We start from the raw sequence: 13,344 nt of genomic DNA on the forward strand, positions 1-13,344 counted from the left end.
CCGTCTCCGACACGGAGCTCTCAGAGTCAGAGTATGTTCCCAGTACTTCTTCATAGAGCGTAGCCCTTCCTTTCACCATCCCATGCTACCGATACATGCACTTGCATGTGTTTGTCAGGGCTGTGCCTTCATGTAGTTCACTAACGCTTCTGTGTGTAGCGCTTTCAAGAGTATAATATAGACTGACCAGTCTTAGCGCGTAGTCCCTCACAGATTTGGTTGGTTCCAGTGTATTAACCACTGATCGGCTGGAGGAGAGCTAATGCAGATATGTGGTGACATCAAAGGCTTTGGTGTGGATGAGATGAAAGCGCCACAACAGTGCAACTTTTTTTTTTCTTCTTCTTCTTCTGAGGAACATTTGTCAGACATCTGGAATTCATTTTACTTGGCAAGAGTAAACCGAGTCTCTGCTGACCACCAGCACTCGTGTCCACTTCAAACCCAGTAGAGCACGTACAAGGGCTTTCAGATACGGCTTTCAGGACATTCTCATTTTGTTGCTAAAACGTACCATTTTATCCCATCTTATTATGGAATAAATGCTTTGGTTTGTTTTTAAAGTGCCTTTCGGTTCATTTGCAGGCATAAGAATATGAAGAAGCAGCCCTGTGAGAACATCACCGTGGCCTATTACTTCTGCGGAGAGCCCATCCCGTACAGGACGTCCGTCAAAGGGAGGATCGTCACTCTGGGACAGTTCAAGGAGCTGCTTACCAAGAAAGGGAGCTACAGGTAAACCTTCTACACTTTTTGTTCTTAGCATCAGTAGGTTTTTGAGGACCATCTGTAGTGTTTAGTTTAGATGATCAAGGGATGGTTCACCCAAAAATGAAGATTCTGTCATTTACTCAGTCTCATGTTATTCCAAACTAACTTTCTTCTGTGAAATACAAAAAGAGAAATTCTTAACACTGTGCGGGTCGCTCCTGGACTGAAGCTTTCAAGCTTTCAAAAAGGATGCAATATCAGTATAAAAGAATCATAGAATGGTTTCATACCACTTTCACATCAGTCTTTTTAAAGAAAGAAAGAAATGAATAAGTTTATTCAGCAAGCCAAGGATGCACCAAAAGTGACATTAAAGTCATTTCTAATATAACAAAAGATTTCTTTCAAATAAATGCTGTTCTTTTGAACTTTCTATTCGTCAAATCCTGAAAAAACTAATGTATCACTGTTTCTACAACAATGTTAACCAGCACAACTGTTTTAACATTGATAATAATAATAATCAGAAATGTTTCCTGAGCATCAAATAATCAAATTAGAATGATTTCTGAAGGATCATGTGACACTGAAGCCTAGAGTAATGATGCTGAAACTTCAGCTTTGTTTTCACAGAAATAAATTGAATTTTAGAATATATTCAAATAGAAAACGGTTATGAGGATGTGTAAATAATGACAGTTAACAAACTATTTCTTTAAACTTATTTCCAGTATCAAATGGCTATATACAGTAGTGGCCAAAAGTGATGTCCAGCCTAGGAAAATTTAGATTTTCACCCTTTATTCAAATGTAAAAAATGTGTTAAACATTTTGAAAATATATTGTGTAGTTGTGCTTGGAGTTAATTCTTTAATTTGTGATAAATTGCGGACATCATTTTTGGACAGGCTGTCATACAAAGAAATTATGAACACCCACAAAAACAAGAGAGAACCAATAACATATTAATAACTGATTATGTTGCAGTCAGAGTAAGCTTTTCCTGTGCGCTTTTTGTTTTACCATGCAATTTTTCTGTATAGTAAAATAAAACCTGTAACAGTAGTTTGCCTTTTTGCTAAATCATTTTGTAAGATAAATACTTTAACCAAGTTTAAAAATATGAAATTTTCCTCATTTTTATGGTTTAATCGAACTTGTAGGGTCATAAACAAATATCTCCTCCAGATATCACTTTTGGCTGTGTAATACCATTTAATTTTACAATGTTTTGATTTATACTTTTGTCAATTAAACAGAATTATTTGACTGACATAGATTAAATTAAACCATCACGATCCCTCTCCCTCAACACACCTCAGGTATTATTTCAAGAAAGTGAGCGACGAGTTCGACTGCGGAGTGGTGTTCGAGGAGGTACGCGAAGACGACGCCATCCTGCCCATCTTCGAGGAAAAGATCATCGGGAAAGTCGAGAAGATCGACTGAGACGGGAAGAGAGGGAATCGGGTCTGCAGAGGAGCGAGCAGGTGCTGAGATTGGTACAGCGAACGTGGACGTGCGGGAGAGCGAGAGGTGCAGAAACAGGGAAGGTTGCTGTGGAAAGTACACTATTTACTCCGAGGCTTCTACCTCTGCACAAACGGCTTTTAAAGTCAAGTCAAACAGCTGCTCAGTGCTCAAGATCACTGCATTGTGCACAGAGAGCCCTTGGACTCACAGAGACGAAAGCGCGAGGCAGCGTTCTCTCACTTTTGCTATATTTCTAACTCTGAAAAATGTAATGTAGCAATGTAAAGTTAGCCTAGAAAAAAAGTACTATGAGAATATGTTTACTAAAGCTGCATATTTTTGATATGACGTATCAGAAGGAACATATCCTTTCTAATTTAACAACTCTTGTAATTTTATATGTACTGGTACCAGATATGTACAGACTGTCTGTTTAAAAGGAAAAAGAGAAAGTTTTATATCTATTTAAATATTTAAAAAAGAAAAAAAAGAAAAAAAAAAGAGAAATCGGTTTAACCCATATCAAAGCTGCGGCATCAACCTGACCCCGAGACGGTGGTAGATTTCACAAAGCTGCGGTTACGGAGGCTGTTCGAGGAGAGGAAATCATAACCCACGCTTTACCAAGTGCTTTTAACTCATAAAACCGGTTTGTAATCAGTCCACATCGGAGAGGGAGGAGTCAGCCGGTGCTGCACTTTTCACTGCATTATGCATTGATGTCAAAGGGGAATCGCTTCGAGCGAAAGTCCTATACGACGATGCCTTCACATTGCTCCGTGTCTTTCGGTGATGTCATGACATGCATAATGCATAATCCCTCCCCTCTTCACGCACACCATGATACGAGGGCAAAGGATGAATGTCCCGACATTACAAAACAAATATCTTGATATTTTTGAGTGGAACAACTATAGGTCTGTAGGTTTATATCCAAAATCTGTAAGGTTGCTTTCCAGGTGCTCGCGTGTGTAAGACCCACAGCGGCACTGACGCCTGTTTATGAGCAGGAGAATGTGAGACTTGTGGAAGAGGACACGACGTTCCGGTCGTCCTGGGGTCCATCGTCTACCGAGTGCCATTGGACAATATAATGATCATGTTTACACATACCTTAATGTATTACAGAACAAGAAACGAATAAAGAATTGTAGCCTTTTCAGTTTAACACGGCTAAACGTGATGCCTGGCGAGAATGGTTTTAAAAAAAAAAAAGTAGTTTTAGCCTAACGTGGTCTGCCTTGTTGAGATCATGAAACACCAAAGAGAACAATCTATCACAGGAGCCGGTTAAAATCCGTTTGCGTTGTTTCAGCAACAAAAATGAAGCTCCTCCATAGAGTTTTCAGGCTGCGTGTTGTAACGAAACACTGAGAAGTGTTGTAACCGCTAGGGAAGGCCTGGCGAGACCGAGCCAGACGTGGTGCTGTAACGTTAGAATGTTTTTGTTGTTGTTCTGGCGTCCCATCTTAATGCTAGTTTTAAACATTTTAATTCCCGGTGTAGTTTGATTTAAGGTGCCATTGTCGTCAATGTTTTTTTCAGTGATTGTGTTTTTTCGACCTTCATTCAATTGGAATTATTTTGGTCCTCCATCAACTTGAACAATATGGGTACTTGATGCAAAATATGGAACATTTCTCATGTTTGTTTTGACTCATTTTAATTACGGTGTAATTATCAACTGGGATGTAAAGAGTTAACTACTGTGAATAGCCTGGATGTGAGCTCTTCTCACTGAATGATGGATGACCTGTACATAGACATCACAGAGTGCCTTTCTGACCATTCTCATCTCTGATCCACTGTCTGCTCTCCTCACTCCATGTATCCAGTACCAGGGACTTGCATTATGTTTTTAAGTTTCTTAAGAACTTTTTTTTTTTTTTTTTTTGTTAGATTCCTATGCGAAGAGCATCAACACACTTAAAGTCTTTGTAAATATGTACATTTTTTTTTTTTTTTTATGCGTCTTCAACTACAACCAGCAACCCAATTTGGATATTTAGTGCCCTGGTTCTGCTTAAGTGTGCCGAGTTGTACAGTTATCATTTTATGGTACTTTGGACAATAAAGATATGTAATAAAAGAAACGTGTAGTTCTCGTTACTTTTTGTATGAATTTATTTAGAAATTATATATTTATGTGTTTGTAGTTATTTGGGTTGTTTTCTCAATGCTTATTTTGACCTTTTCTCCAATAATTTGAAGTTTATTAAGATTTCCTTTTTTTTTTTTAACAGACTAAACAGACGATGGCGCTCTTGTTTCCTAGCAACAGTTTCATGAGCTTTGCCAGTATCTCATGCAGCTGCCGATGGCTGAGGTGCCACATAAACAATGAATTATGACAGATCATATAAAAGAAGCTATTAAAAACATCTTAAATCTGCAATACAGAATTTCCTTTTGATAAAAATTAACATCAATTATTGTAGTCAATTAACACCGACTCACACCGGTACGCTTATAATTATAATGATTTATAATTTGAGCAGTCGGGACGAATTTTGCGGGAAATGTCAGATTTTCTGAAAAGAAAAAGCCATGTGATGCGTGTCAGTTCTGACAGCTTATATCCACAACTAATGAGAATCATTAACACAATTAATCGTTCAAAAAGGCAACCATCTGAGGAATCATCCGTTAGTAAAACAAAGAACCCTCGTTCGAAGAGCTACAAGCAAAGAAACCAATTATAGCCCATTATACAACTCGTATCAAGATCGGACTGCTTTTCAGAGATGGTGACAACTCCGAGATGTGAAAGGATTTAAAGCCAACCCAGAGATGGCGTTATTCCCTCAGATAAAATAAACTTGGGAAGTTTGGATTCTGAATCAACATGTAAATCATGTAGACAGAGGACACTTGCGCTTGTTAATCACATCAACACATTTGTCATTGAGCTTGTAAGAGTAGGTCTATCATTACAAGGAAGACATGGAGCCTAGTTTTATTAATATTATGTTGGCTACTTGGATGATATAGGCCTAGCTAAATCTCAAGTTTCAGAGGAAGTTTAAACTTCTGAATTTGCTAATGTTGTAAAGAAATGGCGAAATATCAAAGCACTGAGTTTTGCAAACGATGTTTGAGTTTCTGTTATTAAAGGGAAATGTCGCTAACACTTTATTTCGATGGTCCCTTGTGAACATTCTACTGACTACAAGTAACTTTGCAACTAGCCTACGTCAACTTAAATTCTACTAACCCTACCAGTCTACACTCTAATGAGAGAGTTAGTGGACATTAGCCATGTTTCCAGCGCAGGAGCTCGCATCAGTGCGGGTACGGCAAAAATGCACATCATGGACAGGGTCAAGTCCCTGCTTGTGAGGTAGTACTTTTTTGGGCGCTGAACATGCATTTTGATTGGTTAACCACCATTTTTTTAAATCTGTTGCCGTGCGTGCGGTAAGATTTGTTTCCGATTCAAATAAAAAAATATGACAGATGGACCAACGACAAGCTTCAGGCTTTATTAAGCTTTTATACGGAGGGCGAAATCCAGCGGAAACTGTGAAGTCGCGTGCAGTCCTACGTCACCGGACTAATTTGCCTAATTTTCACTGTACTTTAGTTTAGACCACGATGGAAACGCAGACAGACAGCAACAGGTCAGGGGGGGAAAAAGTTCCTGGGATTATCACACAGAAGAGCGTCGGGAAGATGAAACGAAACGAACGAAGGTCTACGAATTTTACTATCAAAGGTAACTGGCCCAGTTTCACAGACAAGGCTTAGACTAAGCCAGGATTAAGCCTTCGTTTAATTAGTGCATATAAGTAGCTTTTATAAACATGCCTTCGAAAAATAAACATTACTGGTGTGTATCTTGAGATAAAAAAAAAAATGGCACTGACATATTTTAAGATATGTTAGTCACACTGTTGCTTTACAGTTAACGCAACACTAAGGAAAAATGTTTACCTTAAAATAATGTTTCCAAAATCGTATCAGTGGTTCATCAAGTCGTAACAGGGTGAAAGGCACTTCTGGATTCGCTTTGCAGCGCTATTATCTGCTATAACCACACTATGCAAGTTTGCCAAACCGGGACATAAGAAAACTACAAATTTGACTTGCTTTACGTCAAGCGTTACAATAGTCATTATTTAGTTTTTCTTCGTTTCTGATGTCACAATACATCATACTTTCATGAAATCATGCAACATACTCTACCTTGTTAGTGGACAGCGTTCATTCCAAAGCCGGTGCTAGATAAACACCGAGCGTGCGTGCGACAGTAGGCTGCGGGCGGCGAAATTATTTACGACAGCGGTAATGGACAATTCCGCTTCCAACCTGTAGGGTGACCGAAGAGGAAAAGTTCCTTAGTGTTGCTTTAAACCTTCAAATATGCATTTTAGTCTCTGGGCCTAGCTTATGCCTTGTCTGTGAAACCGGGGGTATAAAGGACCGGGAGATTTTATAATTAAATAAAAGAGAACTGACTGTCTGGTACAACCTCATGTGCTAAATGCACACATTTTGTTTAAAATATCAAGTTAGGTTAACTGTAGGCTACTTGTTCAGCGCCCAATGGGTATTAATATACAAGTGACTTTAATGTAGTTCAAAATAAGGTTAAACCAAAATGTCTGTCTGTGGATGTTATGGAAGGTCACCCTGATAATCCCAGACAACAGCATAGCAACAGCCTTGCAATCACCCAGAATATCCCAGCAACCGCCTATAGCAACACTTTAGCAAGCACCCAGAACATCTATCTGATCTGACCTAACTTCTTGTAGCCGAGACCACCTAAACCGAGACCAAGACAGGGTGGGACAGAGTCAAGACCAGACCAGCACCCCTCAAATTGATCTGAATTTAATGCCACATTTCATGCCTTTTAAACATTTAAAGACAATTTATAGAAAGATGTGTTTTCTTGGGTTGGCAATGTTTTCTGTCGTGCCGCCCCGCTCTGCTTTAATGTTAACTTTTGTGTACTTCAACTTTAAATTTAGCATGAAACAGAAGTTTCGGTAGTCATTTCTTCCCTATTGTGACGTGTATATACGAGTGTAACGGCTTCTCGAACAAGAAAATATATAGGGAGAGACTTGATTTTGTCCATGGGGAATTGATTGGATGGTTGTGGTTTGCTATTGGTCGATCTCATGTGAGTGACAGGTTGCCCCGCCCTCACGCCAGTAAACACATCATCAGAGAAGAGATGTCGCTGCAGGAGGGAGGGAGATGATTTGATTAAAGATTACGAGGGCACGTGAATTTAAAAAAGAATTATGTGCATGGATAAATAATTTATTATAAATAGGCCTACTGCAATATATTCCCCCAAAAATATATATAAAAACAGGTTTGTCAATTTTGATTTCATGGTGAAAAACAACCCTTTTTTTTGCTTTGTAATATGATAGGATCTGGGTCTTTGTGGACATCCAGTAAGTCCAGGCACTGTTGGAACTCTGAGTGCTTTGGTAAGAGGCTTTCTTTTGTAGACGGCACTTCTGAGACCTAATGGGTTTTTAAAGAGGTCCTTGGAGAAAATAGCCACAAAAATGCATATAGCTTGATGGACTCTTTTTAACTTGAGAACATCGTAGGTAAAGGATGAAAAAAATAAAAATGATTTGATCGGTTACTGCTTCAATCGAAGAGGAACACAAAGGGGTTTTTAATGATCGTGCCTGTTCCCTAACATATGCTTAGGTCTTTGCGTCTTCGAGAGGCTGTGTGGGTGCTGTTCCGTTTCATGTTTTCTTCAGTACCTCGAGGTTTGTTGATTTAGGTCACTCTCCCGTATTGGACTTCCAATTAACTCTGGAACAACGTGCTGAGCTCAGGTTACGAAAACTGAGATGCTTAATTGAAAAGGAAAGATCATTAGGGTGTCCTGCCGCAGTATCAACCCAAGCCTAGAAGGACAAAATAAAAACAAAAAGACTTTCATTAGCAGATGGTACATCTCCAGGATATACATGTGCAGTGTTTTTCTCAACTGTGCCCTCTGTGATCAAAGCTGCTGGGTAAATGTTTGATTTAAGACCCTCACTCATCAAATACTGATCTGATGCTGTGGTTCACACTTCTGATTAAAGCTGGATCGGATCAGGCCACCTGTACCTCTCTCATCCTCACCGGACCTGTCTCGGCTTCAGTAATGATAACTCATGCCCGCTGTGGCAGGTTTAATATGATTTTGAGCTCTCTGGCTCCCTGTGGTTGAGTGTGAGAAACTGATTTTGTCGTGCTGTATGAGTTGTGCTCAGTGTGCCCATTTTGTGATAACCTCGACCACCAAAAAACAGTTTTCACACTTGAGCAAACAAAGCTCAGGAGGTAAACGAAGTAGGAAGTGGGACTGCACAATATAGCTTAAGTGCATCTTGATAAAGTTCTTCTGGCAGTTTTTGCTCAAATGTATTAATTTATTTTCTTTCTTTTTTTTTATCTTACCTTAAACGTTTAAACTGTAGCGTTTCTGAAGATAAACTACATTTCAAAAGCTTGGTTAGTAAGATTGTTTTAAAAGAGAAATTAATACTTTTTTTCAGAGCAAACGTGACAGTAAAGACATTTATGATATTATAAAAAGGTGTTCTTTCTATTTAGCAAAAAAATAAAAAATTCAACATTATAATAATAGTTTCTTGAGCATCAAATCATCATATTAGAATGATTTCTGAAGGATCATGTGACACTGAAGACTGGTATAATGATGCTGAAAATTCAGATATAATCTACATGTTAACATATATTAGCACAGAAAACAGTTAATTTAAATGTTAATAATATTTCACAATATTTAAAAAAAATCTGTATTTTTTTTTATCAAATAAATGCAGCTTTGATAAAAAAAAAAAAAATAATCTGAATGGTGCAGTGTTTATTTGCAAATGAATTAATAATATCCTTAATAATAATCATTATTTACCCTAATATTACAGTAGTTAGTTATCATGACTACCTACTAAAATGTTTTTGTTAAAGCTGCAGTCCGCAGTTTTTCCGCTTTGTCCCCATCTCTGTTCGAAATCTGCAATTGCAGTTATTCGCGGAATTATCAACTTTATGTGGGTTGTGCCTCGGCATGGCACAGCGCGGATGAATCCAATGTTTTGAGGACAATGTGCGGCTGTCAATCACCACAAGGTGATGTTAATTGTTAATGTTAACAACATCAGCATTGCGTGACTACATTTAATGCCCTTCCGATATTTATCCTTGTTTTCGCATGGGCCGATTGCAGTCTCTTTTTTTCTCCGAAGTCTTTCGCGTTTTACAACAGGTGAATCTCCAGTTGTCACTGGTGATTGTCGTTTGAACCTTTCTGGATCCACCATCAAATTGACAAGTTTAATTATCAAGTGCTGCGAGAAAAGGCTATAAATCTCCACCTCCAACATCCTCACACGCAATTTGCATATTCATAGAACCACGTATACTAAATGAGGCAAGGGTGTTCAAGCTATTTTATGGCATAAAGAACTTTTTTTTTTTTTTAAGAAAAATAAAACTTTTAAATATGCCATTTTGGTGATCAAAGATGAGTTTTTAGGGATACAATTATTGACTACAGGTAATGCTCTCATACTCACAAGAAGGAACTCTGCAATTAAGACATATATTAAAATAATTGCAAAATTCATGATGTGTTATTATATATCACCAGAAAAATCATGGATATTTGATATATCACCCAGGTCCATGCAGAAATATAGACTCTTAACAAGTAAAAAAAAGACAACAATTGTCGAGTTCACATAAATAAATTTGGGATAGGTAATACCGGTAATACTTTTCAGACTTTTTCTTCAGATATTACATCCATAAAATATTTAGCACACAATGTTCAATACGAGACTATAATAGTCTAATAGCAAAACAAATTGAGTGTCTGTGTTCCTATTATAAAAAAATAAAGCACATTTTTGAGATTGTGCTCCCAGAGCACAATGTTAAAGAGTTAGTTCACCCAAAAATGAAAATTCTGTCAGTAATTACTCACCCTCATGTTGTTCCAACCCCGTAAGACTTTCGTTCATCTTTGGAACACAAATGAAGATATTTTTTATGAAATCTGAGAGCTGTCTCACTCCTTCATAGGCTGCAAGGTAATCGATATCTGCCAGCCCAGAAAAGTTAGTAAAGACATCGTTAAAATAGTCCAAGTGACTCCAGTGGCTCAACTTTAAGTTTATCAAGCGACGAGAATACTTTTTGTGCGCAAAAAAACAAACTAAAATAATGACTTTATTCCACTATTCACTCAGGCCCACACAGAAGAAAATGAATAGTTGAATAAAGTCGTTATTTTTTTACTTTTTTTTTTTTTTTTGCAGAGAAAGTATTCTCGTCGCTTAATAAACTTATGGTTGAGCCACTGGAGTCACTTGGACTATTTTAACAATGTCTTTACTAACTTCCGTGATCCAGCTCTCAGATTTAATAAAAAATATCTTCATTTTTGTTCCGAAGATGAACGAAGGTCTTACGGGGTTGGAACAACATGAGGGTGAGTAATTACTGACAGAATTTTTGGGTGAACTAACCCTTTAAGACTGGCCTAACATCAGTGGATCCTGCAGTCTCCATGGTTACCGCAGCACTGAAATACACCTAGGTTTCTAATAGCTTCGATGATGAAAGTGCAAAATTGAATATTTAGAACGTCAGAAAAAAACCATCAGATGGACACATAGTTACCATTTACATTTAGAATATGTGAAATTTTTTTTTTTTTTTTTTTCATGGTTTAGCAACACTGCTGTTTGCATAATGGCACTAATAGCAGAACTCTTTCCTGGCTGAGAGTAGATCGCTAAGAAGAAAAAAAATGTTTAATGTTAAAATGGATGATCTTCCCATGCATACTAAATCTAAACTAATTGAAAATAATTTTTTATTTTATTTTTTATTTTAAATAAAGCCACATTTATGCAGTTCATTAATTAGCAGGTTTAAAATCGAAGGTTATGATTGTGATAAGTGATTCATTTAATTATTTTTGAGAGAAAGCTGAAGTCTAAACATATGTGTGTGTGTGTCACTAACAGATTAGCCAATACCGTCCAAAAAAATTATATAATATATATTGATGCTTTCCTGGGTAGAAAAACAATAAAGCAATAATGTTATGTAAAATCAAAAGAATCTAGAGTCTTTCCAATACATGGCTATACAAATTCCTTGTCTTTGTTTTGCAGCACTTAAAACCAACCTTGATGTTGACCAAATTTGAATTGTTTTTTTAAAGGGAAATTTGATCTTTGCACAGAAAACAGTAGAAACAATTGGACCAGTCCTATTGTTTGCTCCATAAGCAAAGAATTCTTAATATGGAACTTGAATTAAGATTAACGTTCATTCATTGGACAGCGGAGACAGTTTTTAAGCACTAATCTGTAGAGTTTTTTATGTTTATTTTATGAAATGTATGCATAATTATTCTCACTGTTGACTTTGAAAGGGTTAAAGTAAATATGGTTGGTTCAGCTTCATAATGGACTGCCTTTTAAAGATCGGGGGCCTCATTTATAAAATGTTGCATAGAAACCGTCCTACATTTGATCTAAGATCATTTCTCAAATGTCTGTACCTGTGATTCAGAGAATGAAAGTACGCACTTTCAATTTTCAAATTGCAAAGCTAAATTTTCAGCTTCATTACTCCAGTCTTCAGTCACATGATCATTCAGAAATCATTCTAATATGATGATTTGATACTCAGTTATTATCAATGTTGGAAACAGTTAAAAAGAACAACATTTATCCAACCTATAAATATTTTCTACCAATATAAATCTTTACTGTCACTTTTGATAAATTTAACACATCCTTGCTGAATAAAAGTATGAATTTCTAAAAAAAAAAAAAAAAACTGACCCCAAACTTTTGATCGGTAGTGCATATTGTTATAAAAGATTTCTATTTTAAATAAATGCTGTTCTTTTTATTCATCAAAGAATCCTGAAAAAAGTATCACAGGTTAAAAGAGCAGCACAACTGTTTCCAACATTGATAATAGACCAGCATATATTAGAATAATGATTTCTGAATGATCATGTGACACTGAAGACTGCATGGCTAATGAGAGTAATTCAGCTTTGCGTAACAGAAATAAATGACATTTTAAAGTATATTAAAATAGAAATCTAAGAAATAGAATAGAAATAATATAAAATATGAAAATATTTTAAATTGTAATAATATTTCACAATATTACTGTTCTTTCTGTATTTTTTTTTATCAAATAAATGCAGGCTTGATAAGTCAAGTCAAGTCATAGCGCTTTATAGATGGTTTCAAAGCAGCTTTACAGTGATAACAGGAAAATAATGCAACAAAGATTGTTTTGGCTGTACAGCGGCTCTATAAAAAAAGTCTTTGACATATTAGTTATTAACTTAAGAGCCACTTACACAGCATCATTTTCAACTGAAAACAGAAAACTTTGAATGCGTTCTGGCTGTTCATTTACACAACATCTGCGTTTTGGTGGCCTGAGAAGCAAACTTTGAAGTAGGTTTTAAAGTGCAAGTTTTTGAAAATGAGTTTTGAAAGCGATACCGTTATAAGCAATACATTATAAACCGTTACACCCGTATAAACTTCAAAAATATGCACATGCGTATTATGTGTTTTGTCTATAGGCATGTGCGTTTGAATGCTTATGTGCGCGGGCGCGTAGTCTTTCTTTACAAAGTGGCGTTGCCATTTACTGGTCTGGCATGCATAATACAGCGTTTTTAGTCATTTCCGCGGATCCGTGTGAACGAGAATCATTTTGATAAACTTTTCCATCTGTACAGAGGAAAAACATTTGTCATAAAAAAACAACAACTTTTATCGTGTCGATGAGGCCTTTGCAGGGGATAGTTTAGTTGACACGGTCTCTGCTGACACTTCAGGGCATGCGATGTGGTCGTGTCCTGGCGCAGGTCCATCATCCAGTGAACCTCGGGATAAACAGAGACTAATATTAGCATAGATGCCGTTCTTCTTATGATGTAACGAGTACATCAGGTGTTATGGGAAGTGTTCCCGGTTCCTGCTGACCTACTTTATGCAGCCTAATAATCATTTTACATCTTTTGAATTATAGAAATTGATAATGTGTTATGTGTACCAGGTTAAAGAGATGTGTTTTTAGTCTAGATTTAAACTGACAGAGTGTGTCTGCTTCCCG

At 36.9% G+C, this 13,344-nt stretch overlaps 1 protein-coding gene and 1 long non-coding RNA gene across 5 annotated transcripts in view; both read left to right on the plus strand.

Annotated features, from left to right (window-relative positions):
* The window catches only part of axin1 (axin 1), a 38,660-nt gene extending 34,383 nt beyond the window's left edge, over positions 1-4,277 (plus strand). For all 4 annotated transcript variants that reach the window (XM_082189194.1, XM_082189193.1, XM_082189191.1 and 1 more), the window contains exons 9-10: positions 586-735; positions 2,034-4,277. In XM_082189194.1, coding sequence (XP_082045320.1) covers positions 586-735; positions 2,034-2,160 — 277 coding nt within the window. In that variant the 3' untranslated portion in view covers positions 2,161-4,277. The remainder of the gene's footprint in view (positions 1-585; positions 736-2,033) is intronic.
* The window catches only part of LOC309514045, a 124,093-nt gene that overhangs the window by 43,779 nt on the left and 66,970 nt on the right, over positions 1-13,344 (plus strand). The window lies entirely within an intron of this gene.

This window comes from Leuciscus leuciscus, assembly GCF_965113295.1.
Source record: "Leuciscus leuciscus genome assembly, chromosome: 1".
Classification (NCBI taxonomy): Eukaryota; Metazoa; Chordata; class Actinopteri; order Cypriniformes; family Leuciscidae; genus Leuciscus; species Leuciscus leuciscus.